This window comes from Leptonychotes weddellii, chromosome 4, assembly GCF_054177405.1.
Source record: "Leptonychotes weddellii isolate Sample4059 chromosome 4, ASM5417740v2, whole genome shotgun sequence".
Taxonomy (NCBI): Eukaryota; Metazoa; Chordata; class Mammalia; order Carnivora; family Phocidae; genus Leptonychotes; species Leptonychotes weddellii.
Window position 1 is genome coordinate 46,869,152 of NC_138372.1, and position 25,977 is coordinate 46,895,128.

Genomic DNA, 25,977 nt, shown 5'->3' on the forward strand with positions numbered 1-25,977 from the left:
TGGATGGAACTGGAGGGTATTATGCTACGTGAAATAAGTCAACCAGAGAAAGACGATTACATATGATCTCATTGATATGAGGAATTTGAAAAACAAGACAGAGGATCATAGGGGAAGGGAGGGAAAAATGAAACAAGATGAAACCAGAGAGGGAGACAAACAATGAGAGACTCTTAATCTCAGGAAGCAAACAGGGTTGCTGGAGTGGAAGGGGGTGGGAGGGATGGGGTGGCTGGGTGATGGACATTGGGGAGGGTATGTGCTATGGTGAGCACTGTGAATTGTGTAAGACTAATGAATCACAGACCTGTACCCTTGAAACAAATACATTATATGTTAATTAAAAAAAATAAATAAAGTTACCAGGTTTGTTACTGCGGACAGTTACAAAAAAAAAAGTAAATCCTTTGTGCCTTTTTTAATTGGGTTGCCTTTTATTATTGAGTTGTAAGAGTTCTTTATATATTCTAGATACAAATCCCTTAGCAAATGTATGATTTGCAAATATTTTCTCCCATTTGGGGATTGTCTTTTCACTTTCTTGATAGTGTCCATTGAAGCACAAAACTTTCACATTTTGATGAAATCCAATTTATTTATTTTTTTCTTTGGTTGTTTGTGCTTTTGATATCATATTTAAGAAACTGTTGTCTATATCAAGATCATGAAGATTTGTACCTATGTTTCTTTTTAAGAATTTTATTATTTTAGCTCTTATATTTAGGTCTTTGATCCATTTTGAGTTAATTTTTGCATGTGATGTGACGTAGAAGTCCAACTTCATTTTTGTATGTGGTATTTAGTTGTCCCAGTACAATTTTTTGAAAAGAATATTCTTTCTCCTTTGAATGGTCTTGACACCCTTGTCTAAAATCAGTTGACCATAGATGTAGAGATTTATTTCTGGACTTGCAATTCAGTTCCATTTATCTACACATCTGTCCATGTGCCAGTACCACACTCTCTTGATTACTTTAGCTTTCTGTAAAATTTAAAATTGGGAAGTGTGATTCCTCCAACTTTGTTCTTCTTTTCCAAGATTGCTTTGGCTTCCAAGATTTTTGATCATCTTATCAATTTCTATAAGAAATCCAGCTGGGATTTTGATATAGGTTTGATATAGAATCTGTAGATCCACTTGCAGAGTATTGCCATCTTAAGTCTTCCAATCCATGGACATGGGATGTCTTTCCTTATATTTAGGCTTATAATTTTTTCCAATGATGTTTTGTGGTTTTGTGGTGTACTTTTTTGTTAAAGTTATTCCTAAGTATTCTTTTTTAAGCTATTTTAAAATGAATTGTTTTCTTAATTTTATTTTTGTTTGTTTGTTGCCGGTATTTAGAAATTCAGTTGTTTTTTGTAATTTGATCCTGTGTCTTGTAAGCTTGGTGTTCTATTTTATTAGCTCTAACAGTTTTTTGTGGATTCCTTAGGGTTTTCTGTATGTAAGATCATGTTCATCTGCAAATAGAGGCTTATGCTCTTTTTAAGCTTATGCTCTTTTTAAGCTTATGCTCTTTTTAATCTGGTGAATAGGTTATGTGATGAAGATTTCATTTGTAAGTTGAAAATTGTCATATAGGTACTAGATAACACATTTTAGTAGTATCCTAGGAATTGTTACTTAACCTATTATTTACATATGTGTTGTTTTCCTTATCTAGATATTTAAGTGTCTATAGTAAAATTATGGTAATCTCTAATCTCTAAAGAACAGATTGTTCAGGGTAACTAAGTGTTCTAGATAGCTTCAAGTTACAAAATAGTTATTTTTTGTTTGATTTTATTGGTGAAAATCATTCTAAAATGTTTTATGTATTTTCCTTGCTTAGGGTTTGTGTAGTATGGGTGGTGTAGGAAGGACTAACATTGATTGAACACCCATAGTGCATTAGCATTTTGTAGATCATTTATGTATCTTCTTATTTAAATCTCATATCTTTTCTTTCTTTTTTTTTTTTTTAAGATTTTATTTATTTATTTGAGAGAGAGAGAGAGTGAGAAACAGCATGAGAGGGGAGAGGGTCAGAGGGAGAAGCAGGCTCCCTGCTAAGCCAGGAGCCCGATGTGGGACTCGATCCCTGGACTCCGGGACCATGACCCGAGCTGAAGGCAGTCGCTTAACCGTCTGAGCTGCCCAGGTGCACCAAATCTCATATCTTTCTGAGACAGATATCTTTCTGAGGTGTTTTTTTTTTTTTTTAATTAGAAAACTGAGATTCAGCGACATATTCATAGTCACATATCTAGGTAATAACTCTTAAAACTGGTATTCAGGGCGCCTGGGTGGCTCAGTTGGTTAAGCGACTGCCTTCGGCTCAGGTCATGATCCTGGAGTCCCGGGATCGGGTCCTGCATCGGGCTCCCTGCTCTGCGGGGAGCCTGCTTCTCTCTCTGACCTTCCTCCCTCTCATGCTCTCTGTCTCTCATTCTCTCTCTCTCAAATAAATAAATAAAATCTTTAAAAAAAAAAACAACAAACTGGTATTCAAACCCAGCCTGTCTTGCTCCTCAGTCTGGCTGTTTTCTGGATACAGTGAACATAATTTAGGATTACTTTTATCAATGTCAATATTATGAAATGGTGAAGGAACTCGAAATGGCTTAGCACTTAAGATTTAAAAGACTGTGGACCTTACTTTCTTATAAAACTATTTCATTTTTGCTTTCTTCTCCCCTCCCCCCTTTTATTTACATGACTTTATGAGGCATGTAAACTTGACTTCCTTTTTAAAATAGTAAGTAAACCATCCTTCTGTATATTTCTGATCCTCCAGAAAATCATTATCATCTGTTATTTCTGTGTTCTTTGGCTTGTTTACATCTTTTAAAGCCTTGTGATTTTCGAGTTGCTGACTTAATGGACTATAGGTTTTTTATAATATTTTGTTTATGGTAGCTAGTCTCCAAAGATGGTCCTTAGTAAGGATCTTTAATCACATCTTGTGTTGTTTCTTTTCTCATTGAATCTGGGCTGGCCTATGCCTTATATTAACCAATAGAATGAGATACAAATGAGGCTGTGTCAATTCTAGGCCTGCTTGCTCTGTTTTGGATCTCTGAACTGTTATGTAACCAGCTTAGGTACTCAGCTGGAGAAATCACAGGGAGAGTCCACACAAAGAAGAAAGGCCCTGAGACTACATTAGAGATAAAGCATCAGCCAACGCAGTGTCTCAGTTGAGCCTCTCCATCTAATTTTTACGACATGAGAGACTCCAAGCAAGACCAGCAGGAGACCTGCTCAATTGAGCCCAGTCAACCCACAAAACTGTGTGATATAAGAAAAAAAGTTGTTTCAAATTATTAAGTTTCGGAGTGGTTTGTTAAACAGGAACAAATAACTGGAACAGTGTTCTGGTTTCTCTCTTAATTTTTTTTTGTAATTGAGAGAAAAGTAACATAAAGTGAGATGAACAGATCATAAGTATACAATTTGCAGAGTATAACTATGAAACTAACAATCTAATCAATATATAGAAAATTTCCTTCACCCCAGAAGGTTTCTTCATTCTTCCTTCTGGTCAGTGCTCACCCCTCATAGACAGTCACTGCCCTGTGTCAATTTATTTAATGGCTTTTTTGCCAAATTTACTTTCTTAATTTATTTAGTTTTATTTAATTAGTTTTTATTTAGAAGTCATGATGACATTTAATTTGTCTCTGTCCCACCTCCCTGCTGCTATAAATTGAGATTTAGAGAGGTAAAAAGTGGGGGAGATTGAGGAATAAAATAAAAATACATTCTTGAGTATTAAGAATTCTGATGAATATATATTTCTCAATATGTGTAAGAAGCACTTATTCATAATCATACTTCTTATTCATGGCTCTTTCCTATGCCCCAGGCTCTGTTATCCTATACCTTTATGGATTTTACATCCTTCATTTTTCAATCTCTGTGTGCCAGAACATCCTGCTTCAGCATCAACAAGCTAGGGCAGAGATAGTGGTATATTTCTTACAATGCTTTTAAAAAGATAAAATGAAAATTGGTCAACTAAAACTAAATAATTTAAAGAAAAAAAAGAATACAGACTAGTTGCTTGGCATACTGGTCTAATTCAGCTCTGACATGCCTGTGGAAAAAGAGAAAAATGGCTGGACCTTATCAGAAGTCCTGAATCTTCTTTATGTACCTAGCATCAAGGAGTATTAAAGGAAGTCAATCTATCATGAGGGTTAGGTCCTGCCAGGATTTGCACAGGAAGTACAAAAGTGAGAGTATGCACCATATGAATGACGGTTGAGCTTTAAAGCACTATAATCTGTGCTCATGTAAAATGTGGATCCTTGCAGTGCCCAGGCTCTAAGAAATCAGATTTGCAACTTCCCTTTTTTTTGAGGAAGGACTGGTGACTGGTAAGAGGGGGTAGGCAGAGGGTAATAAAGCATAGAGAGAAAGAGAGAAGTTCCCCCTTAAAGATTGTTTCCTTTTATTTGAGGTTGTTTTTATGAAGTTCTTCAAATTTGCCTTAGAAATGATGTTGTATGGGAAGGAGTTATTACTATTTTGGGGATTAGAATCATTCCAGTGCAGTACTAATAATATTTCTAAGACATAATGTTTGTAAAGTGCCTAGCCTAGTTCCTGGTATACAGTAGGTGGCCAGTGAATACTAACTTCCCATTGGAGTTTAGAGAAGAGCATCAGAGTCCAGTGAGAGAAGGAACAAATGGCTTAGAAATGCATACATGAGCCAGAAGAAGAAGTAGGATTTAGATAGGCTGATATTGAGGAGGACATTTTGATAGTGTGACCCAGATAGCAAGCCCCACTTTGAGTATAGGTGAAAAGTAGTAGAAAAGATGACTGTAAAGGTAATTTGTATCATATTTTGGAAAGTCTTTAGTATCACTGAGAAGTTCATAATAAATCTGTTAAGTAATGAGTCACTGAGGATGGTTTTTGGGCAGAAGAGTTACCCAATCAAAGCTGAGCCACGAGGAGATTAATTTGGCAGTGACATGTGGCATATGCTAGAGTGAAGAAAGACTGATGGCAGAGTATTGCAGTAATCCAAGCTGCATGAAAGCCTGATTCGTGTGTTTGATTTTCCATTCTTTTTTCCAGCAAATTCAAATACTTGCATCATCTTTATTATGAACACACATTTTTGTTTATTTGTTTTTTATATTTATTTGTATTATAGCACTTTGGGGGGCACTTTCATAAGAATCACTGATTTTAAATTTTCTAACAACTCTTCAATATAAATGGCAACCCTCTTGGGTCCCCTCCCTCTTCGGTAGCTTTGTACTCTGTCATTCAGTAAACTTTACTATCACTCAATAAACTTTGCTTTGCTGCCCAAAAAAAGGAAAGAAAAATAAAAGAGTAGACCTAAATCTGTTGACTCCCAATTTCAGATTCTTTCTGTTTATATGCTCTTGCATTTTAGAAGCGGCTTTTAAGGCTACCATTAGCAGTCAGGAATTTCATATACTTGGGAATATTCAGGAATGTAATGGACAAGTGTTTTTCTCAGGAAATCGAGAACTATTAATGGTACCATAAAAAACCAAGATGAGGGGCACCTGGGTGGCACAGTTGGTTGAGCAATCAACTCTTGGTTTTGGCTCAGGTCATGCTCTCAGGGTCGTGGGAAAAAAAACCAAGAGGATACTACCTTTTATTTTTTATTTTTTTTAAAGATTTTATTTTTATTTATTTGACAGAGAGAGACACAGCGAGAGAGGGAACACAAGCAGGGGGAGTGGGAGAGGGAGAAGCAGGCTTCCCGCGAGCAGGGAGCCCGATGCGGGGCTCGATCCCAGGACCCTGGGATCGTGACCTGAGCTGAAGGCAGACGCTTAACGACTGAGCCACCCAGGTGCCCCGAGGATACTACCTTTTAGACACATACAGTTTAGTAGGAAGAAAATTGGAAGAATTAGAGTTTGCAACTACAGTTGGGGATTGGGAATTGGGAGGTGGAAAACTGAGATGAGGATCTCTGAAAGCTTTATTCACTACTTTCAGAGATCCTCAGGTGGCTGACATGATGGGGTTATAACATTTCCCTAGGAAACTTCAATCCACATTTATCAAAAGCACTAGTGTATTGTGTTACCTTGTCCCTAAATTACTTCATTGGAATACTCAATTACTTTAAATATTTAATTATCTAAGATGGAAGGAAATATAAGAAATTGGTAACATTTGTTGCATTTGGGAAAAGAGATTGGTGTCAGAGAAACTAGAATAGAATTTGTACCTTTTAAGTTTTATACCATCAGAACATTGTGTTGGAAAATAAATTAAAATTAAATTCTTTTCTCATGTCCTTTATGTGGATAGAATGTGTTTAAAATACTTAACTGTGTGTGAATGTCACATAAATGGCCTTTATTTTCAGCTCATTGTCCATATATTTTGCTATTCTTGCAAAAAAATGCATGTCTATAGTTGAGAATTAGTGATTTGAAATTAAGAAAAAGGAATGCTGCTAGACTCTTAGTCTGAAATCCTTTAATTGCAAAACTACTTTTCTCTTTTCTCCTTTAGGTTGGGTGTTGAAAACAAAAACATATTTTAGTAGAAATTCCCCTGTATTATTGCTTGGAAAATGTTACCATTTTAAATATGAAGGTAAGTGCTAAATTTGTAACCCATTTAAAAATCTTTGTAGAAATTCATTGTGTAACTGTTTTCATTGGTTTATTTCCAGATTAATCTACTTTTGGCATATTTCTTTTTGTTTTTTACTTACACTTTTTTATTGTAAAATACACATAACATAAAATTTGCCATCTTAATAATTTTTTTTTTTAAAGATTTTATTTATTTATTTGAGAGAGAGAGAATGAGAGACAGAGAGCATGAGAGGGAGGAGGGCCAGAGGGAGAAGCAGACTCCCTGCCGAGCAGGGAGCCTGATGCGGGACTCGATCCTGTGACTCCAGGATCATGACCTGAGCCGAAGGCAGTCGCTTAACCAACTGAGCCACCCAGGCGCCCATCGCCATACTACTTTTTATGCCTGTGTTTTGGCATATTTCTTTTAAGAACCTGTATTTTATGTAACACAAAATATATTGCCATATGGTTTGGGTTTCTAGTAAACTCCTTGAGGATGAGAATCATGACCTCTTTTGTCATATCCCTCCTAGTTTTGGACTTATAATAGTATGAATGCTAAGTAAATATTATTTGAATTGATATCTTAATATTCTCTATCAAGTTCTCTGATAACTTTAAAGTATATGCTAATAATTAAAAGCATCACCTTAGTTAACCTAATAATGGTAGAGTTTCCAATTCTTTTTTTTTTTTAATTTTATTATGTTATGTTAGTCACCACACAATACATCATTGGTTTTTGATGTGGTTATCCACGATCCATTAGATTTTCCAATTCTTAATGATGCTCCAATTTCTGAAATTAATTGACTTTATTTGATGTTTTTAAGTTTCCACATTTACTCATCCTCTTAATAATTATCATATGTTTTCTTTTAATAATTATTATGTATTTTCTTTTAATAACTTATATCACTTAATGAGTGCCTTCTATGTGTCAGGCATCATGCTAAGCTCTTTGTGAAATGTCTTTAATTCTTACAACAAGCCTACAAAGTTGATTCAAATATCCTTACCTTATGAGTATGGAAACAGGAGATTAGAGAAGTTAAGTAATTTGTCCAAAGTCACACAGGCAGAGCTGAAATTTAAACCAAGACTACGTCTCACTTTACGACTGGTGTTTTTTCTACTATATGTCTTTGCTTGATTTTGTGTGTATGAGTGTGAGTATGAGTGTGAATGTGTATGTATGTGTGTAAGAGAGAGGAGAGAATGTATGTGAGAGTATGTCATTATCAAGGCTTTTATTTTTGGTTGACCTATTTTGGCATATCATTTATCAGCAATTTTCTAAAACCTTTTAAATGTCTTGTAATAATAACAGCTAACATTTATTATTTATTATGTGCTAGGCAGCATTTAATTTACATGTTTAACTGATTAAATCCTCACAGCATTCTTGAAGGATGAATAGCAAGGTGATGGACAAAGAAGGGATGCATTTTAGGTAAATAGAATGGCACAAGATATTAGAGAGTATATTTCAGAAACAGAGATGTCCAGTGTAGGTATGGTGGGAGAGAATTCTGAAAAGAATCAAATTATGGAGGGGCTTCTTGAATGCAATACTAAAAAGTTAAGTCATTTGTTTATAGGTAGAGGAGAATATGGGCTTTGGGGTCAGACATAAGTGCTTTGAATTTTGGCTCTTTACTAATTAGTTGTTACTTTAGGCAAATTATTTATTCTTCCTAAGTATTAATGATAACTGTTTCATAAGGGTTTAGTGATGTGCCTGGTACATATGAGCATCTTAAATAGTATTATTAGTCATGATATAGGAAATTGGAGAAAATATGTGTTAATTGACTACATTATCAGGTAAGGCTTCTGGTCAACAATAAGCTATAAGTAGTTTAAGTGTTCGGGTACTCAAAAGTTACACATGGACTATAGGGTTGGGGTTGGAGCGCCTAACCCCACATTGTTCAAGGATCAACTGTATTTTGCTTTGGTTTAGGAGTGGTGATAAAGGGAAGGAGAAAGGTGTGGGGATCTGGAGGGAGAAAGGAGAGGAGCTAGAAAGGTGGTAAGAGGCTGCGTGTTTAATGAGACATTCCCTTGTTGACATCCCCTGATCTTAAGTAAAGTCAGGTAAGCTTATGAAATGCTTGATCTAAGAGGAGTTCTTTTGGAAAGGGGATAAATTTGACATGTGGAATGAAGAAGACAACTCATATTGTAGTGCCTGGACCCAGGGAAGACCATTAAAGCTTAAGCTATGGAGACTTAGCAGAAATCTTAGGGGCTAGCTTTGGACTCCTACATGTCACAGAATTTTTGGCATAAGCAAGGTTTTCTAAGTTTTCAGAGAGATAGAGTGGGGTGCCCAAGTTGGCTTCTTAATTGCAATGATTGTTATTATCTTAGATTTTTGAGCAACAAGAATGCCAAATTTCAGTGTAATCAGTAATCATATATTGAGAATGTACTGGTTAGGACATTGATCTTGCTCAGAAGGAGCACATAATAACCATAACTAAATACATGCTTTGGAAGAATAACTGATAGAAGAATGATTGGAAGTCAGTTAATAGGCAAGATACAATGACTCTGATATAGGGTAGTGGAAATGGAAAGGAGGGGATGGATTTGACATATTTTAAAATAGTATCAACAGCATTTAACAAATGACTGGATTTAGTAACATGAGAGGAGATAAAGAAGACTTAGAAACTACTATCTTGGATGATAGGTAGTATTAGTAACCAAATGTGCTATACTAAAGGAAGCATGGGTTTGAGGGTACATTTAGTGTTTGAAGTAGACTATTTAGAAATGAACAGTCTGAATGAAGTAGGCTGTTTAGAACTGATCTGTATTTATTTTCAGAGGTGGCCTTTGAGGCCAAAGGGTAAGGTCATATTGATGGAAAGTATAGGTAGAGAACATCCATCTTTAAGGATATCCTGATAAGGAAGAATTAGTGAATGAAATTAAGAAGGAATAGGCAATATATAGGACAAAAACCCACAATGGTATATTATCATAGAGACCAAAGGAAAGAGATTTTCAGGGAGAGTTTCAGGACAAAATGTCTAATGCTCAAAAGAGGCTGAGTAGGAAATAGCCTCAGTAGAGGCTCTAGGGTTTGTTAATGAGAAATTGCTGATGACTTTTGAGAGAGCAGTTTCACTAGAGTAGTAAAGATAGAAAAGTAACAGTAGCTAACCTACATTTACTGAGTGTGGGTCTGTGTTATGCATTGTTTTTTTTTTTAAAGATTTTATTTATTTATTTGAGAGAGAGAGTGAGAGACAGAACGAGCACAAGCGGGGGGAGCGGGAGGGGGAGAAGCAGACTCCCCGCCGAGCAGGGAGCCTGATGCGGGACTCGATCCCGGGACTCCAGGATCATGACCTGAGCTGAAGGCAGTCGCTTAACCAACTGAGCCACCCAGGCGCCCTGCATTGTTTTTGTTTTTTTTTTAAAGATTTTATTTGAGAGAGAGAATGAGATAGAGAGAGAGAGCATGAGACGGGGGAGGGTCAGAGGGAGAAGCAGACTCCCCACTGAGCAGGGAGCCCAATGTGGAACTCGATCCTGGGACTCCAGGATCATGACCTGAGCTAAAGGCAGTTGCTTAACCAACTGAGCCACCCAGGCGCCCGCATTGTTTTGCTTTAAGGAGCTAGGGGGTTATGATATTTGGTAGAGAAGAATTTCTTATTTTTTAAAAAAGATTTTATTTATTTATTTGAGAGAGAGAGAGACTGAGCAAGCATGAGCGGGGGTAGGGGCAGAGGGAGAGAGGCAAACAGACTCCCTGAGCGGGGAGGCTGACACCGGGCTCGATCCCAGGACCCTGAGATCATGACTTGAGCCAAGGTCAGATGCATAACTGACTGAGCCACCCAGGTGCTCCAGAGAAGAACTTCTTATATAAAACATAAAATTACAGCCTATACAGGAAAATATTGATCAATTTGACCAAATACAAATTTAGAATATCTACATGACAGAAGACACTATAAACAAAGTTTCATAGCAAGCCAGAGAGAGAAGATATTTGCACATGCTCTTTGATTCTCTTTTTGTGTGTATAGATATCTGTGTGTGTATCACATGATGATCTTTCTATCTCTCCATCTACTTCTTAAACAAAAGGGTAGTCTCCAAAATAATAATGAACTACAAATAAATATGAAGCACATAAACAATCCAAGAAAAAATGAGCCAAGATAATGAACAGGTGCTTTTTAAGTAGAAATCTGAATGGCCAAATATAGGAAAAGGCTATGTTAGTGATAAAGGGAGTTCAAATTAAAATGAGATATTATTCTTAGTCATCAGATTTGCAAAAATTGAAAGGTTTCATGATACCAAATGTTAGCAAGGATGTGAAGAAATAGGAACTCAAGCACTGCTGATGAGAGGGTAAATTGGTACAACCTCTTCATGAAAAATTTGAGAGTACTTAGAAAAATTGAAAATATACACAACTTAGGACCCAGCAATTTGACCTTTAAGTATTTACCATAGAGAAGTTCTCTGTATGTGTGGAGAACACGTGTACAAGGATGTTTATTGTAGCTTTATTGAAATAAAAAGTTGGAAACAACTCAAGTATTCAGTAGTAGGAGATTTGATGAATAAGGTTATTCATTTATTCCACAAATATTTATTGAGAGTCTTATAATGTGCCAGGCACTGGAGTTAATACTGAAAATATGACAGGCACAGTCCTTACTCTCAAGGACCCTACTGTCCAGCAGATGAGAGACATTAAACAAATAAGTACAAAAGTTATCAATCCTATTATGATATTTGTGATAAGCAGAAGTATAGGCTGCTATAAAACTACAGAAGGAGACCAAATTGGAAAGGTTGCTAACAGATGTATTTCAAAGTAGCTTAAACATTAAGGGGATGTATTAACATACACAAGCAGAAGTCCTATGTAGGGATGGCTCTAGGTTGGTTAATTCAGTGCCTCTCTGACATCAAGGACACGTGTTCTATTCATCTTCTGACTGCTAATCTCAGCATGTTGGCCTTATCTTCACCTACCACTCTTTAAAGTAGCAAGTGTTTATTTCAGCACCAAGCTAGGATATATGACTGATATGACAGAATCCAGTGGAAGAAAGACTTTTTCTTCTTTGTATTATTTCTTTATTACAAATATTGAATTTTTATATGTTAATAATTTTATATTAAAACTTTAAAATTTTGATATTATGAATTATTCACACATAGAGAAGATAAAAACCTTGTGTATATACTTTTGAGAGTAACAAAACTGTACTCAACAAGAAAAATACAATATTGCTTTTATGTATTTAACTTTTAGTTCAAGTATAATTAACACACAGTGTATGTTAGTTTCAGGTATATAATATAATGATTCAACAATTATATCCATTACTCAGTGCTCATCACAATATGTGTATTCTTTTTTTTTTAAGATTTTATTTATTTATCTGACACAGAGAGAGAGACAGCTAGAGAGGAAACACAAGTTGGGGGAGCGGGAGAGGGAGAAGCAGGCTCCTGGCTGAGCAGGACCCTGGGATCATGACCTGAGCCGAAGGCAGACGCTTAACGACTGAGCCACCCAGGTGCCCCTCAATATGTGTATTCTTGATCCCCTTCATCTGTTTCACCCATCCCCCCACCCACCTCCCCTCTGGTAACCACCAGTTTGTTGTCTATAGTTAAATCTGTTTTTTTGTCTCTTTTATCTTTGTTCATTTGTTTTGTTTCTTAAATTCCACATATGAGTGAAATCATATGGTATTTGAGTAATTTTTTTATCTTTGTGTGCTTCTTCTACCCAATTATAGCCCTCCCATGCCAAAAAAACCCCGCTATCGCAATGTTACCAATGATTTTGTATTTCTTGTTTCTGATTTTTTGAAAATGGAATCAAACTATATTTTGCTTCTGTTACTTGCTTATGGCTTTCAAAGTTGTGTTTTTAAGAACTATCCATGTTGTTACAGGTAGTTCTAGTTTATTTTTATTGCTGCATAATATTCCACTGTATGAATTACTACAAATTATTCATTCTATTATTGATGGGCATTTGTTTTTAGTTTTTCACCATTATAAAAATGTATATAGTATTTTCTTGCATCATTTATTGATTTTTAATTCAATTCCACTGTGGTCAGACAAAATACTTTCAATATTAATCAATAATAAAATGAGATCTTATTTATTTGAGAGAGAGAGCGAGAGAGTGTGCGCACAAGCAGAGGGGAGGGAGAGGAAGAGGGAGAAGCAGATTCCCCGCTGAGCTGGGAGCCTGATGTGGGGCTCAATCCCAGGACTCTGAGATCATGACCAGAGCCAAAGGCAGATGCTTAACCAACTGAGCCACCCAGGTGCCCCGATAGAACGAGATCTAAAAAATGTTCAAATTTCTGGAAATTAAGTGATACACCTCTATATAACTCATTTCTTCATGCATGCCATTTTTTAGTAAAAGTTATGATTCAAAAAGTTCCAAATTCTGGGATTTTATTTCCATACATTTGGGCATAACCCTGGCAGGATCTAGAGCAACACAGATCCCTAAAAACAGTAGACATAGTACAAAAACCAACAGCACACATAGTAAGACCACTTGATGTCTTACTTTCATGCCCTTCCTTATGTTCCACAAAGAGATTCCTAGGCAAAAGTCCATCTCTGAGATGGCTTCAGGTCAGAAAAAGCTTTTATCATTTTCTAGCCTCTGTGCTACCCTCTCTACTTTTTAAAAAGTGTTTTTTCCCTTTTTTCTTTTAAAGATTTTAATTATTTGACAGATAGAGACATAGCGAGAGAGGGAACACAAGCAGGGGGAGTGGGAGAGGGAGAAGCAGGCTTCCCGCTGAGCAGTGATCCCGACGCGGGGCTCGATCCCAGGACCCCAGGATCATGACCTGAGCCAAAGGCAGACACTTAATGACTGAGCCACCCAGGTGCCCCTCTCTTTTTTCTATGTACTATTTTCACCCCTAAGGCTAGAGATTGTCTATAGATGCTCCTCAACCCAAAAATTAGGAAAGAGAGAGCCTCATCTCTGTTCAATTTACGTTAAATAATTTTGGCCCCTATGATAGAACTGGTATGCCAGAGATAGCCTCAAATTTAAGTTTTTTCCTTAACAGTCTCTGGGCCCATCATGTCCTGAATCATCTAAGAGAAAACCTAGAAAAATCCTAGCCAGATGGGGGCATGGTGTCTGTGAAAAGATTAAGCTTACTTAGAATGAAATAAAATCCTTAATTGCTTCTCTCACAGATAATCTGTAAAATTAAATTTTGGTATTTCGTCAAGATAATACTAACTGGTAGGACCATTTGGATTTATATACTACAAATATTTTTTGGTAGTGTATTTTATTTATCTATCTATCTATCTAAGCCACCCAGGAACCCTTATATTACAAATATTGACATAACAATGCACAACAGGGTATCTTACACTGGGAAGGAAGAATTGTGTAATATAAAATGAAGAATTTGTAGCTCAGGAAAGGTAGCAAGATGAATTTAAAAGCTTGAAAGATCATGCCAGATTTAGCCTGGTTAAAATAATCTAATTTTTTGCAAATGTGTCCTAATATTAGTAGAAATAAAATAATAGAAGGCAGATTATCAAGTTTAAGAATCTTTTTTTTTTTTTTTAAGATTTTATTTATTTATTTGAGGGAGAGAGAATGAGAGAGAGAAAGCACATGAGAGGGGGCAGGGTCAGAGGGAGAAGCAGACTCCCTGCCGAGCAGGGAGCCCGATGTGGGACTCAATCCCGGGACTCCAGGATCATGACCTGGGCTGAAGGCAGTCGCTTAACCAACTGAGCCACCCAGGCGCCCTCAAGTTTAAGAATCTTATACTTATTGTGGCACCTGGGGGGCTCAGTTGGTTAAGCTCCTGTCTTCGACTCAGGTCATGATCCCGAGGTCCTGGGATTGAGCCCCACATCTGGTTCCCTGCTCAGCGAGGAGTCTGCTTCTCCCTCTCCCTCTGGCCCTCCCCACTGCTCGTGCTCACACGCTCTCTCTTTCAAGTAAGTCAATGAAATCTTTAAAAAAAGAATCTTATACTTATTTATCATTATGAATAAATTCTCTATAGATGACTCAGAGGCTGGTAGGATGAAACTGCTACTTCCTAAGCACTTAAGATTTTTTTCTTTATCACCAGTTTGGAAAAATTTGATTATGATATGCACTGGTGTAGTTTTGTTCATGTTTCTTGTGCTTAGGTTTTGTTGAACTTCTTGGAACTGTTGATTCATAGTTTTCATCAAATTTGAATTTTTTTAAAAAGATTTTATTTATTTGAGAGAGAGAGAGAATGAGCAAGGGAGTGGCAGAGGGAGAAGCAGGAGAAGCAGACTCCCCGTTGAGCAGGGAGCCTGATGTGGGGCTTGATCACACGACCCCAGGATCATGACCGGAGCTGAAAGCAGATGCTTAACTGACTGAGCCACCCAGGCGCCCCTCAAATTTGAAATTTTTTCATTTTGTCTTCAAATATTTTTTCTTTCCTTCCCTTTCTTCTCTCTCCTGGGTCTCCAATTATACGTATATTTTCATGGATGAAATTCTGCCACAGCTCACTGATGGTTGTTTATTTTATATTTTAAAAAAGATTTTATTTATTTTAGAGAGAGAGTGTGAGGGGGGGGAGGGGAAGAGGGAGAAGGAGAGAGAAAACTCAAGCAGACTCAGCGATGAGCACAGAGCCCGACTTGGGACTTGATCCAGTGACCCTGAGATCATGACCTGAGCCGAAATCAGGAGTTGGACCCTTAACTGACTGAGCCACCTAGGTGCTCCTGCTGGTCCTTTATTTTTTAAAAATTATTTTTCCATAAAAAAAAAATAAGAAAAATAAAAAATTATTTTTCCTCTCTGTGTTTTATTTTGGATTGTTCTTAATTGCTGTGTCCTCAAGTTCACCAGTCTTTCAGTCTTTTCCTTAGCAATGTCTAATCTGCCATGAATCCCAGTCATATATTTTTCATCTTGGACATTGTAGTTTATATATCTAGAAGTTCCATTTTTTTTGTCTTCCTTTTCTCTAGTTACCTTTTGGAACATATATAAAATAGTTGTAATAACTTTTTTAATGTCCCTGTTTGCCAATTCTAACATTTGTATTAGTTCTGGTTCAGTTTTTATTGATTGAGTATTCTCCTTTTGGCTTGTGTTTTCCTGTCACTTTGCATGCTTAGTAATCCTTGACTGATTGCCAGACATTGTATTATTTGCCTTGTTGGGTGCTGGATATTTTTGTATTCCTTCCAGTATTGCATTGTGTGCATGTGCCAAACTTTATCTGTTTTACTCTTGGGGGGTATTTGGGTAATTTTCAATTTTTGGCAATTGTTAAGAATGCTGCTGTGAATATTCTAGTACATGTGCTTTGGTGAATGAGCATGTGTATGGATTTTCATTCAGTATGTATACCTGGGAATGTAATTGCTGGATCATAGGGTATTCATATGGTCAGCCTCAGTAGGTACTACCAAATACTTTTATAAAGTAGATGTGCCAATTGGTATTCCTACTAGGTGTTTGTAATAATTCTACTTGCCTTATGTCACCATTACTTGATATTTTTCTTTTTTATTAGAGCTACATTTTGATTTTATGTTTTTTAAGATTTTATTTATTTATTTGACAGAGAGAGACACAGCGAGAGAGGGAACACAAGCAGGGGGAGGGGGAGGGGGAGAAGCAGGCTTCCTGCCAAGCAGGAAGCCCGATGCGGGGCTCGATCCCAGGACCCTGGGATCCTGACCTGAGTCGAAGGCAGACACTCAACGACTGAGCCACCCAGGCGCCCCTACATTTTGATTTTAATTTGCATTTCTCTGATAACCAATGGAATGAGCATATTTTCATAAACATTTTTCCATTTGGATATATCTTCTATTAGATTATCTTTTTCTTATTGATTCATTCCTAAGTTTTCTTTATATTTTCTAGATATGAATCCTTTTTTGAATTTATCTATAGGAAATGTCTTCTTCTAATCTATTATTTTTTCATTCATTTAATGTTATCTTTGGAAGAAAAGTAGTTCTTAATTTTAATATAGTCTGGTTAACTATTTTACCTCCTTAAATAGTTACTACTATTGTGTTCTTTTTAATAAATCCTTGCTTAGTTTAGGACAAGATGTTCTCTCTAGTATTTTGAAGTTGTCATTTCTTTGTTCTCGCTGTTTTTTTTTTTTTTTTTAAGATTTTATTTATTTATTTGACAGAGAGAGACACAGAGAGAGAGGGAACACAAGCAGGGGAAGTGGGAGAGGGAGAAGCAGGCTTCCTGCTGAGCAGGGAGCCTGATGCAGGGCTCGATCCCAGGACCCTGGGACCATGACCTGAGCTGAAGGCAGATACTTAACGACTGAGCCACCCAGGTGCCCCTCTCTGGTTGTTTTTCAGATCATTTCTTTGTCTTTTGTGTGAACTTTATTTTACTCTACTTGGAATTCATATCTTTCTTAAAATCTGAAATATTTTCAACCACTTTTAATTTATATCTATTCCCCATTCTTCCCATTCTTTCCAGCATCTCTGATAAATCTTTGTTAGATTTTTTTTCGTGTCTCTGAAATTCTTTGGTTTTTCACATATTCTATTACTTTGTCTCTCTGTGCTGTATTCTGAGTAACTTTAGCTTTTAAATTATCTCCTAAGTGGTGTATAATTTTCTGTTTAATCTTACACCAAATTTCTTTTTTTTTTTTAAATTTTTTTTTAATTCTTATGTTAATCCCCTACATTATTACATCATTAGTTTTAGATGTAGTGTTCCATGATTCATTGTTTGTGCATAACACCCAGTGCTCCATGCAGAATGTGCCCTCCTCAATACCCACCACCAGGCTAACCCATCCTCCCACCCAATCTTACACCAAATTTCTATTTTAGTTATTATATTTTTCATTTCTAGCAGTTCCATTTGGTTTTCTTTTCTATGTGCCTGGTCAATTTTAATAGTCTGTTTTTTTGTTATTTGTCTAACCTTCAGTACCCTTCTATTTTTTAAACATATGCATACTTACTTTATCCTGTATCTGATAATTACAAGAGCCGTAGTCTTTGAGGGCTCATTTTATAATTTGTTTACTTGTAATTACTTCTCATATTAGCTTGTTTAATTGTGATAGTCAGCCTTGATTGAACCCTCAATGTTAATAGCAGTTCTCTTCTGTTTCCTTTATCAGCTTTCATTTCATTCTTTGTTGTGGTTCTTTGTGACTTCCCATGCTTCGTAAAGCTCTGATCTCACATTTCTCCCTTCATAAAAAACAAAAGCAAAGCAAAAAAAAAATTTCAAAACCCTCTTCCTTTGGTTCCATTTATCTTACATTCACCTGACAACTGTTTATTGCACATCTACTATGAACTGAATGAATTCTGTGCTAAGTGCTGAAGCTTTAGGGGTGCAGAAGAAAACATTCCCTCTCTTCTAGTGTACTTGAAGTTTGGAAGGGAGGCAGATGTAGATAAATATTATAGATATAATTAATTAAGATTGTGAAAAGAAAAGTCAGTCAAAGAATGGGATAGCAGGGGCAGTATTAGTATAGTGGAAAGTCAAGAGGACAATAAAGTTCATTTAGTACTAGCAATTTTCCAATAATATTTAGAGTAAATTTTTTTTTGGTGGGGAGGGGCAGAGGGAGAGAGAGAATCCTAAGCAGGCTCCACACCCAGCCCAGAGCCCGATGCAGGGTCCATCTCCTGACCCCGAGATCATGACGTGAGCCAAAATCAAGAGTCAGAGGCTTAACCAACTGAGCCACCCAGGTCCCTGTAAATTTTATATTTGGAGTAAATTTAGAGTAAACATTTAGAGTAAATTTAGAGTAATTTTAGAGACTAGATCTTAAAAGGATAAAGAATTAATCACTTTGTCAAGGTAGGAGATTAGGAACTATATGTTTGGCAAGACACAGGATGAGGTGCGAGAGTTATGTACTATTGTATCAAATTTCAAGCAAATTTAAATGTCTCTAAAGTAGAAATTTTGGACATATTTGTAGGGCCATGTTCAATTTCTAGGCATTTTTATTTGTAATTAACTTCAAATATTGAGAGAAATTCATCGATAATGGGGGCTCGGCAGTCATTCTTTTTATTGTCATTGAAACTGTATGCCACAAGTTAGCTCCATTAAGCTGAATATTATGAAGTTTAGGTGATTGTAATTTTTTCAGAATGAACTTGAGGAAGGATAGGTGCAGCAAGGATAAAGAATAAAAGCATGATAAAACTGCTTTAACATCCTGCAGAAGGGCATTGGAAATTGAACTCCTTGGAATTGAAAGTTGTAGGCAGATTTATCTATCCACCTGTCCACCCACCCAGACCAAGCAACATTTATTAGGATCTACTTGTTTTAGGCACTGTGCTATATGCTGAGGTTGTAAAGGTGACTAAGATATTTTCTCTAGGAGTAATCAAGCAATGTCCGTTCATTTTGAGAGAGTAATCAAGGAATGTTAGTTCATTTGAGCCCCAGTATTTTGTAAATTATTGGGCAAACAGTGACCACAATTTTCACACAGAAATTGTATTACAGATAATCAATTTGAAAAAGCTTTTTAAAATGATATATGTGGGTGGGAGCAGTTTTTAAAAAAATGTATTCAGCATGAAAGGGTAACTATATATTTAGGAATTTTATATCCTTACTCTTTAGCTTCTTAGTTTTGATTTTATAATTTGAGTATAAATATTCATGACAATAAATACAATGTGCACATTTTATTTGATTTTTAGAACTAGTTTATGTGATTACATTCAGTTTTACATATTGACAAATCATATTTTATTTGCAAACCTCATTTTAGAGAGCACTAATATGTATATCCTGAGCCAAATGAGGCAAAAAGAAAAGGTATTTTTATGTTATCCCCTTATAAAAGAGTTGATTGTATTTGGAATATAGGATATTATTATTAACAGTATTACTGATGAAACCTTTTATTAGCTAGTTCAAGAGTGTACAAAACATTTCAGCATCCATTCTCATTTGATTTTCATAATAGCCTGATTAGGCAGAATAACATTTATCTTCATTTAAATTGAAAAAAAGTGTTAGAAAAACTGTAATATACTTCATATCTTATGGACAGTAATGGGAACATAATACCATTATTGATGTTTCTTTGCATATATTTAGACTATAGTTTATATTTTTATTTTGTAGATGAAAATAAACTGTTACCTGCAAGATCAGGATGTACAATAGAAGATCATGTAATTGCAGGAAACGTAGAAGAATTTCGTAAAGATTTCATTTCAAGAATATGGTTGACCTACAGGGAAGAATTTCCTCAAATAGAAGGCTCAGCTTTAACAACAGACTGTGGTTGGGGCTGTACATTAAGAACTGGCCAGATGCTGTTGGCTCAAGGACTCATACTACACTTCCTTGGTAGAGGTAAACCAAATCTCTGTTTTGGGGGGGATTTTTGTTTTGTTCTTTGTTTTGGGCAGGCAGGGACAGAGAGAGAGGGAGAGAGAGAATCTTTTTTTTTTTATTTTTTTTATTTTTATTTTTTTAAAGATTTTATTTATTTATTTGAGAGAGAGAGAATGAGAGACAGAGAACATGAGAGGGAGGAGGGTCAGAGGGAGAAGCAGACTCCCCGCCGAGCTGGGAGCCCGATGCGGGACTCGATCCCGGGACTCGATCCCGGGACTCCAGGATCATGACCTGAGCCGAAGGCAGTCGCTTAACCAACTGAGCCACCCAGGCGCCCCGGGAGAGAGAGAATCTTAAGCAGGTTCCATGCCCAGCGCAGAGCCTGACGTGGGGCTCAATCTCAGAACCCTGAGATCATGACCTGAGCCAAAATCAAGAGTCAGAGGCTTAACCGACGAGCCACCCAGGGGCAACCTGCTTGTTTTTTTAAATTTGAACTCCAGCTTGCAAACTGTGTAAAATTTCTTATGGTTAGTTTCTTGGCTTCCTGATGTCTTCTAAAAGTTGTAACTAATCTAGCATATTCCATATTTATTGAACTAGGCTAGGTATGACTTACATGTAAGTATAAGTTTTTAGTAGCCTTTGGATTTTTTTTTTTTGTTATTATTTAGTTCTTTTTGATTGAATTATCTGGATTATCTCCAGTTCAGTAAATCTTGAGCAGGTCAATGGCAGTGACTTTGAGCAGATAGCTGATATTTTTATATTATTTAAATCTTAAGAAATTTAAACCGCTTTCTTTATTTTCTCTCTATATATCAATAATGCTTTAAAATGTTTTTATCTTTACAAATATGATTATAATCAGTTAACTTGATTAGGCATATTCTTAATAAGGTTATCATGCTTAGTCTTTTAAGACTTTCAAAAATGTCATTGATACTTCTTACATATATCTATTTTTAAAAAAGAAAAACCTTTCTTACCATTTTTAATAATTTGTACATTTGTAGGAAGATTTTAGTTTAGTATTTTAGGCTATCATATATGGTTATTACTAAGTATTATCATATTTTTAGAGTGTTACATAATTTTCCTGCAATGCATGGCAAATATTTGGTAACCTTTCTATAGGGATTATTGATGAGATTATTTAGAGAGATGGTTATTCAAGAGTGGTATGGATAATACAAAGAAAAAGAATTTTTAAACTTTCTCTGGGATGATTTATTTATAGTCTTGTGCAATCACGGGCAAGAATTGGGATTTTTTTTTTTTCTAAAGATTTTATTTATTTATTTGACAGAGAGAGACACAGTGAGAGCAGGATCACAAGCAGGGGGAGAGTTAGAGGGAGAAACAGGCTTCCCGCAGAGCAGGGAGCCCGATGCGGGGCTCGATCCCAGGACCCTGGGATCATGACCTGAGCCAAAGGCAGACGCTTAACGACTGAGCCACCCAGGCGCCCCAAGAATTGGGATTTGTTTATAGTCCTAACTAGTTCTCTGAATCTATGATTCATTTTGTTAACTTAAAATTACATGTGTGCTTGGAACTGCCTTGTCATAAAAACTGTTAAGTAGTGAATATAGTTGGTTTTGGGGGTATCTTTGATCTTTAATGACTTCTATTTATTAACTTTTCATTTACTAGAGAATTGATATTACTCCCTAAACAATGATTATTTTGAAAGGATTGTTTGAGAAAAGAACAAAGAAAAGAAATGTAAAATTTTCATGGTTAAGACTTCTATTTTAACATATAATCAGAGCAAAATCTACTTTCTGAAGTTATTCTCTCATTAATGTTAGTGAATATGTTTATTGTGCGTTTGGGTAGTCAAGATTGGATGTCTGATAAATAGTACTGGTAAGGGAGTATAGAAGTCCTCATTCCATTTCAGCACTGTCAAAGAAAAGAAAAGAAAGAAAAGCATTTTCCGGAGTTGTTTATTTGTACCTGAGTTTACTATTTTTTTAAAAATTATTTCTCAGTATTATTTTTTAAATTTTATCTCAAAGCTTTATTGAGATATAATTTACATAATATAAATTCACTCATTTAAAGTGAACAATTCAGTGGTTTTGGCATGTTGCCAGGGTTCTGCAACCATCACCATCACCTGATTTTAGGACATTTTCATCATCCCCAAAAGAAACCTCATACCCTTTGGCAGTCACTCCCAATACCCTGCTTGCCATAGGCAACCATTAATCTACTTTCTGTCTCTGTAGATTTGCCTACTTCTGAGTTTACTATTTTAGTTTAGTAACCTGTATGACTTTAAATGCTATCTACTTATCTTAGTAGAATTGTTAAAATCTATTAAAAGATCTGAACACCTTGCTTTGGAACTACTATAGCTTGGACCTGGCCTGATGCTTTGAACATTGAAAATTCAGACTCTGAATCATGGACTTCCAACACTGTAAAAAAATTTACTGCATCATTTGAAGCATCACTTTCAGGAGAAAGAGAACTCAAAACCCCAACAGTTTCTCAGAAGAAAACAATCAGGAGATATTCTGATGATCATGAAATGAGAAATGAAATATATCACAGGAAAATCATCTCTTGGTTTGGTGATTCCCCTTTGGCTCTCTTTGGTTTACATCAACTAATAGAATATGGAAAGAAGTCTGGGAAAAAAGCCGGAGATTGGTATGGACCAGCTGTGGTTGCTCATATTTTAAGGTAAAATTGTATTAAAATCTTTCATCTTACGACAGAGGTCCTTAGGCTCAGAGATACTGATTTTTGCAGTGCATATATGTAATTGGAACTTTTAAAGTCTTACTGTTTGAGAATATTCATAAGGAAGCATTCATTTGCTAAAAACAAGACATTGTAACTCTAGTTACATTTAATATATCTGTGACAAATTTTTCCTTTTTTGTTCATTGGGATAGATATCCAGGGTCTCTTTCTAACCAGATTTTCATTAGACTACCTTATTGGAATGTTCTAAAAACTAACAACTCTTTCAACCTTGTAACATGCATAACATTATAGTTTTTTTTTTTTTTTTTAATAGTGTAACCTGGGGGCTGTAATGTACTGATAGTGTAATGAAATGTCAAGAGCTAAAATTGATGTTTTCAGCATTTCTTTGCACACATCAAATTCTTGTGAATTGTAAATGTATGGGACTATTAATATTATAATTATATCATAGTAAAAGTAAAGGGTCTGTGACATTCAGAGTAGTTAGAAAAAAGTCGAAAGTCAAATCTCACTGTACCTCAGCCTTTTATGTGCCATTTGGATACTGCTTAATTTAAAAAAAAGTTTATCTTATTTGTTGTGTGTCCCATTGTTGTAAATGGAATCATTAATATGTCACCCAAATATAGTATGTTATAGTAAGTTTACTCCATTTAAAATAATATATAAATTAGAAATTATTATAAATTTTTTTGCGTATTAGCTGGCTTTTATATTTTATAGGCCAGATGCTTACAAATGGAAATGTATTTGTCTAATGTTATTAAATGGATTGTTAATAATAATATCAAGTCCTGCTTGGTATGATATTTATAAAAGCATAATTATAAAAGCTTAGTTTCTACTCTTCAAGGTATTATGTTCTATACCCCAGGGATCAGAACACTTTTTCTGTAAAAGGCCTCATGGTAAATATTTTAGGCTTTACAGGCTATAAAGAGCTCTGTTGACCATTTTTCTTTTCTTTTTTTGTTTTACAACCCTTCAAAACTGTAAAAGCCATTCTTAGCTTGCAGGTTGTACAAAAATAGGCCACAGGTTGTATTTGGCCTATGGGCCATAGTTTGCCAATCCCTCTTCTAAATTAACACATACAAACATAAATAATAAGTCATGTGAAATTAAAAAATTATAAAGATACAGTTAAATAAAAATATTTCTACTTCTCTAATTTGTGTAATTTCTTTTTACAGATACTGTGACTTTTTTCAAATCATTTGCACCATTGAGAACATTCTATTCATTCAGAAATATTTTTCAACTTGCAGTTTTACTTATAGAATTCTATGACTCAAAATTAGGAAATTCATTTGTTCAGGTTACATAGGTTTTTGAGTGAAGGGGGAAAAAAGTCATGCATTTATTTATTTATTTATTTTAAACATTTATTTATTTATTTGAGAGAGAGTGAGCGGGAGGAGGGGAGAGGCAGAGGGAGAGAGAGAGAGAAAAAATCTCCAGCAGACTCCCCGCTGAGCATGCAGCACATCTGGGGCTTGATCTCATGACCCTGAGATCATGACCTGAGCCGAAATTGAGTCCAAGGCTTTACCAGCTGAGCCACCCAGCCACCCTGTAACTTACAGTTTAATGTTCTTTGAGTAATTTATTTTTTAAAAAGATTTTATTTATTTATTTGACAGAGAGAGAGAGCAAGCACAAGCAGGGGGAGCGGCAGGCAGAGGGGGAGGGAGAAGCAGGTTTCCCGTGGAGCAGGGAGCCTGATGCAGGGCTCGATCCCAGGACCCTGGGATCATGACCTGAGCCACCCAGGCACCCCTTTTTTGAGTAATTTAGTGTAATACTCTACTTAGAAAGGATTGACCAGATTTTGATACCATTCAGATAATAGTTTTGAAAGCAGACACTATAGGTTAAATAAGTAAAAAAAAAAAAAAAAAGATGGCTTTCTTTCCCCTTAAATCTTTTATTTATTTATTTATTTTATTTATTTTTTTTTTTAAAGATTTTATTTATTTATTTGACAGAGAAAGACACAGCGAGAGAGGGAACACAAATGGGGAGTGGGAGAGGGAGAAGCAGACTCCCTGCCGAGCAGGGAGCCCGATGCGGGACTCGATCCCGGGACTCCAGGATCATGACCTGAGCCGAAGGCAGATGCTTAACGACTGAGTCACCCAGGCGCCCCTCCCCTTAAATCTTTAATTATTAACTGGAAATGTTAGGCTTTTAAAGGATGATACATGTTGTTTTTTTAGAAAAGCAGTTGAAGAAGCAAGACACCCTGATTTACAAGGAATAACTATTTATGTTGCACAAGACTGTACAGGTGAGGAATGTATATAATTCTAATTTTTATCTGATTATTTGGTTATACTTTTTTACTTAGATTTAATTGGCAATGACATATTAGTTTCAGGTGTACCTTATAATGACTTAATATTTGTATATATTGTGAAATGATCACCACAGTAAGTCTGATTAACATCTGTCACCATACATAGTAACAAAAATCTTTTTTTTTAAACTTTTTTTTTTTTTTTAAAGATTTTATTTATTTGACAGAGAGAGTCACAGTGAGAGAGGGAACACAAGCAGAGGGGGTGGGAGAGGGAGAAGCAGGCTCTCCGTGGAGCACGGAGCCTGATGCGGGGCTCGATCCCAGGATCCTGGGATCATGACCTGAGCTTAACGACTGAGCCACCCAGGCGCCCCACAAAAATCTTTTTTTTGTGATAAAAACTTTTAAGATCTACTCTCGTAGCAATTTTTAAAAATATATTTTATTTGAGAGAGAGAGAGCACAAATGGGAGGGGCAGAGGGAGAAGGAGAGGGACAAGGACAAGTAGACTCTACACTGAGCAGGGTGCCAGATATGGGGCTTGATCCCAGGACCCCAGGATCACCACCTGAAACCTGAGACCGAAGGCAGATGCCCAACCGGTTGAGCCACCCACGTGCCCCCTTAGCAACTATCAAATATAACAACATAATATTATGAACTGTAGTCCCATGCTGTATGTTACATTCTCATGACTTATTTATTTTGTAGCTGGAAGTTTGTATCTTTTTTTTTTTTTTAAAGATTTTATTTATTTATTTGACAGAGAGAGAGAGCGAGAGCAGGAACACAAGCAGGGGGAGTGGGAGAGGGAGAAGCAGGCTTCCCGCCAAGCAGGGAGCCCGATGTGGGGACTCGATCCCAGGACCCTGGGATCATGACCTGAGCCGAAGGCAGACGCTTAACGACTGAGCCACCCAGGCGCCCCCTCTTATCAATAATTTAATCTTGCTAAAAATCCAGTGGTCACTT

At 36.1% G+C, this 25,977-nt stretch overlaps 1 protein-coding gene across 7 annotated transcripts in view; it reads left to right on the forward strand.

Moving 5' to 3' along the window:
- The window catches only part of ATG4C (autophagy related 4C cysteine peptidase), an 88,099-nt gene that overhangs the window by 28,172 nt on the left and 33,950 nt on the right, over positions 1–25,977 (forward strand). For 6 of the 7 annotated variants that reach the window (XM_081818536.1, XM_081818532.1, XM_081818534.1 and 3 more), the window contains 4 exons: positions 6,512–6,595; positions 19,757–19,990; positions 22,342–22,672; positions 24,922–24,992. In XM_081818536.1, the coding sequence (XP_081674662.1) occupies positions 6,512–6,595; positions 19,757–19,990; positions 22,342–22,672; positions 24,922–24,992 (720 nt within the window). The remainder of the gene's footprint in view (positions 1–6,511; positions 6,596–19,756; positions 19,991–22,341; positions 22,673–24,921; positions 24,993–25,977) is intronic. The other variant, XM_081818535.1, reaches the window with a different exon arrangement.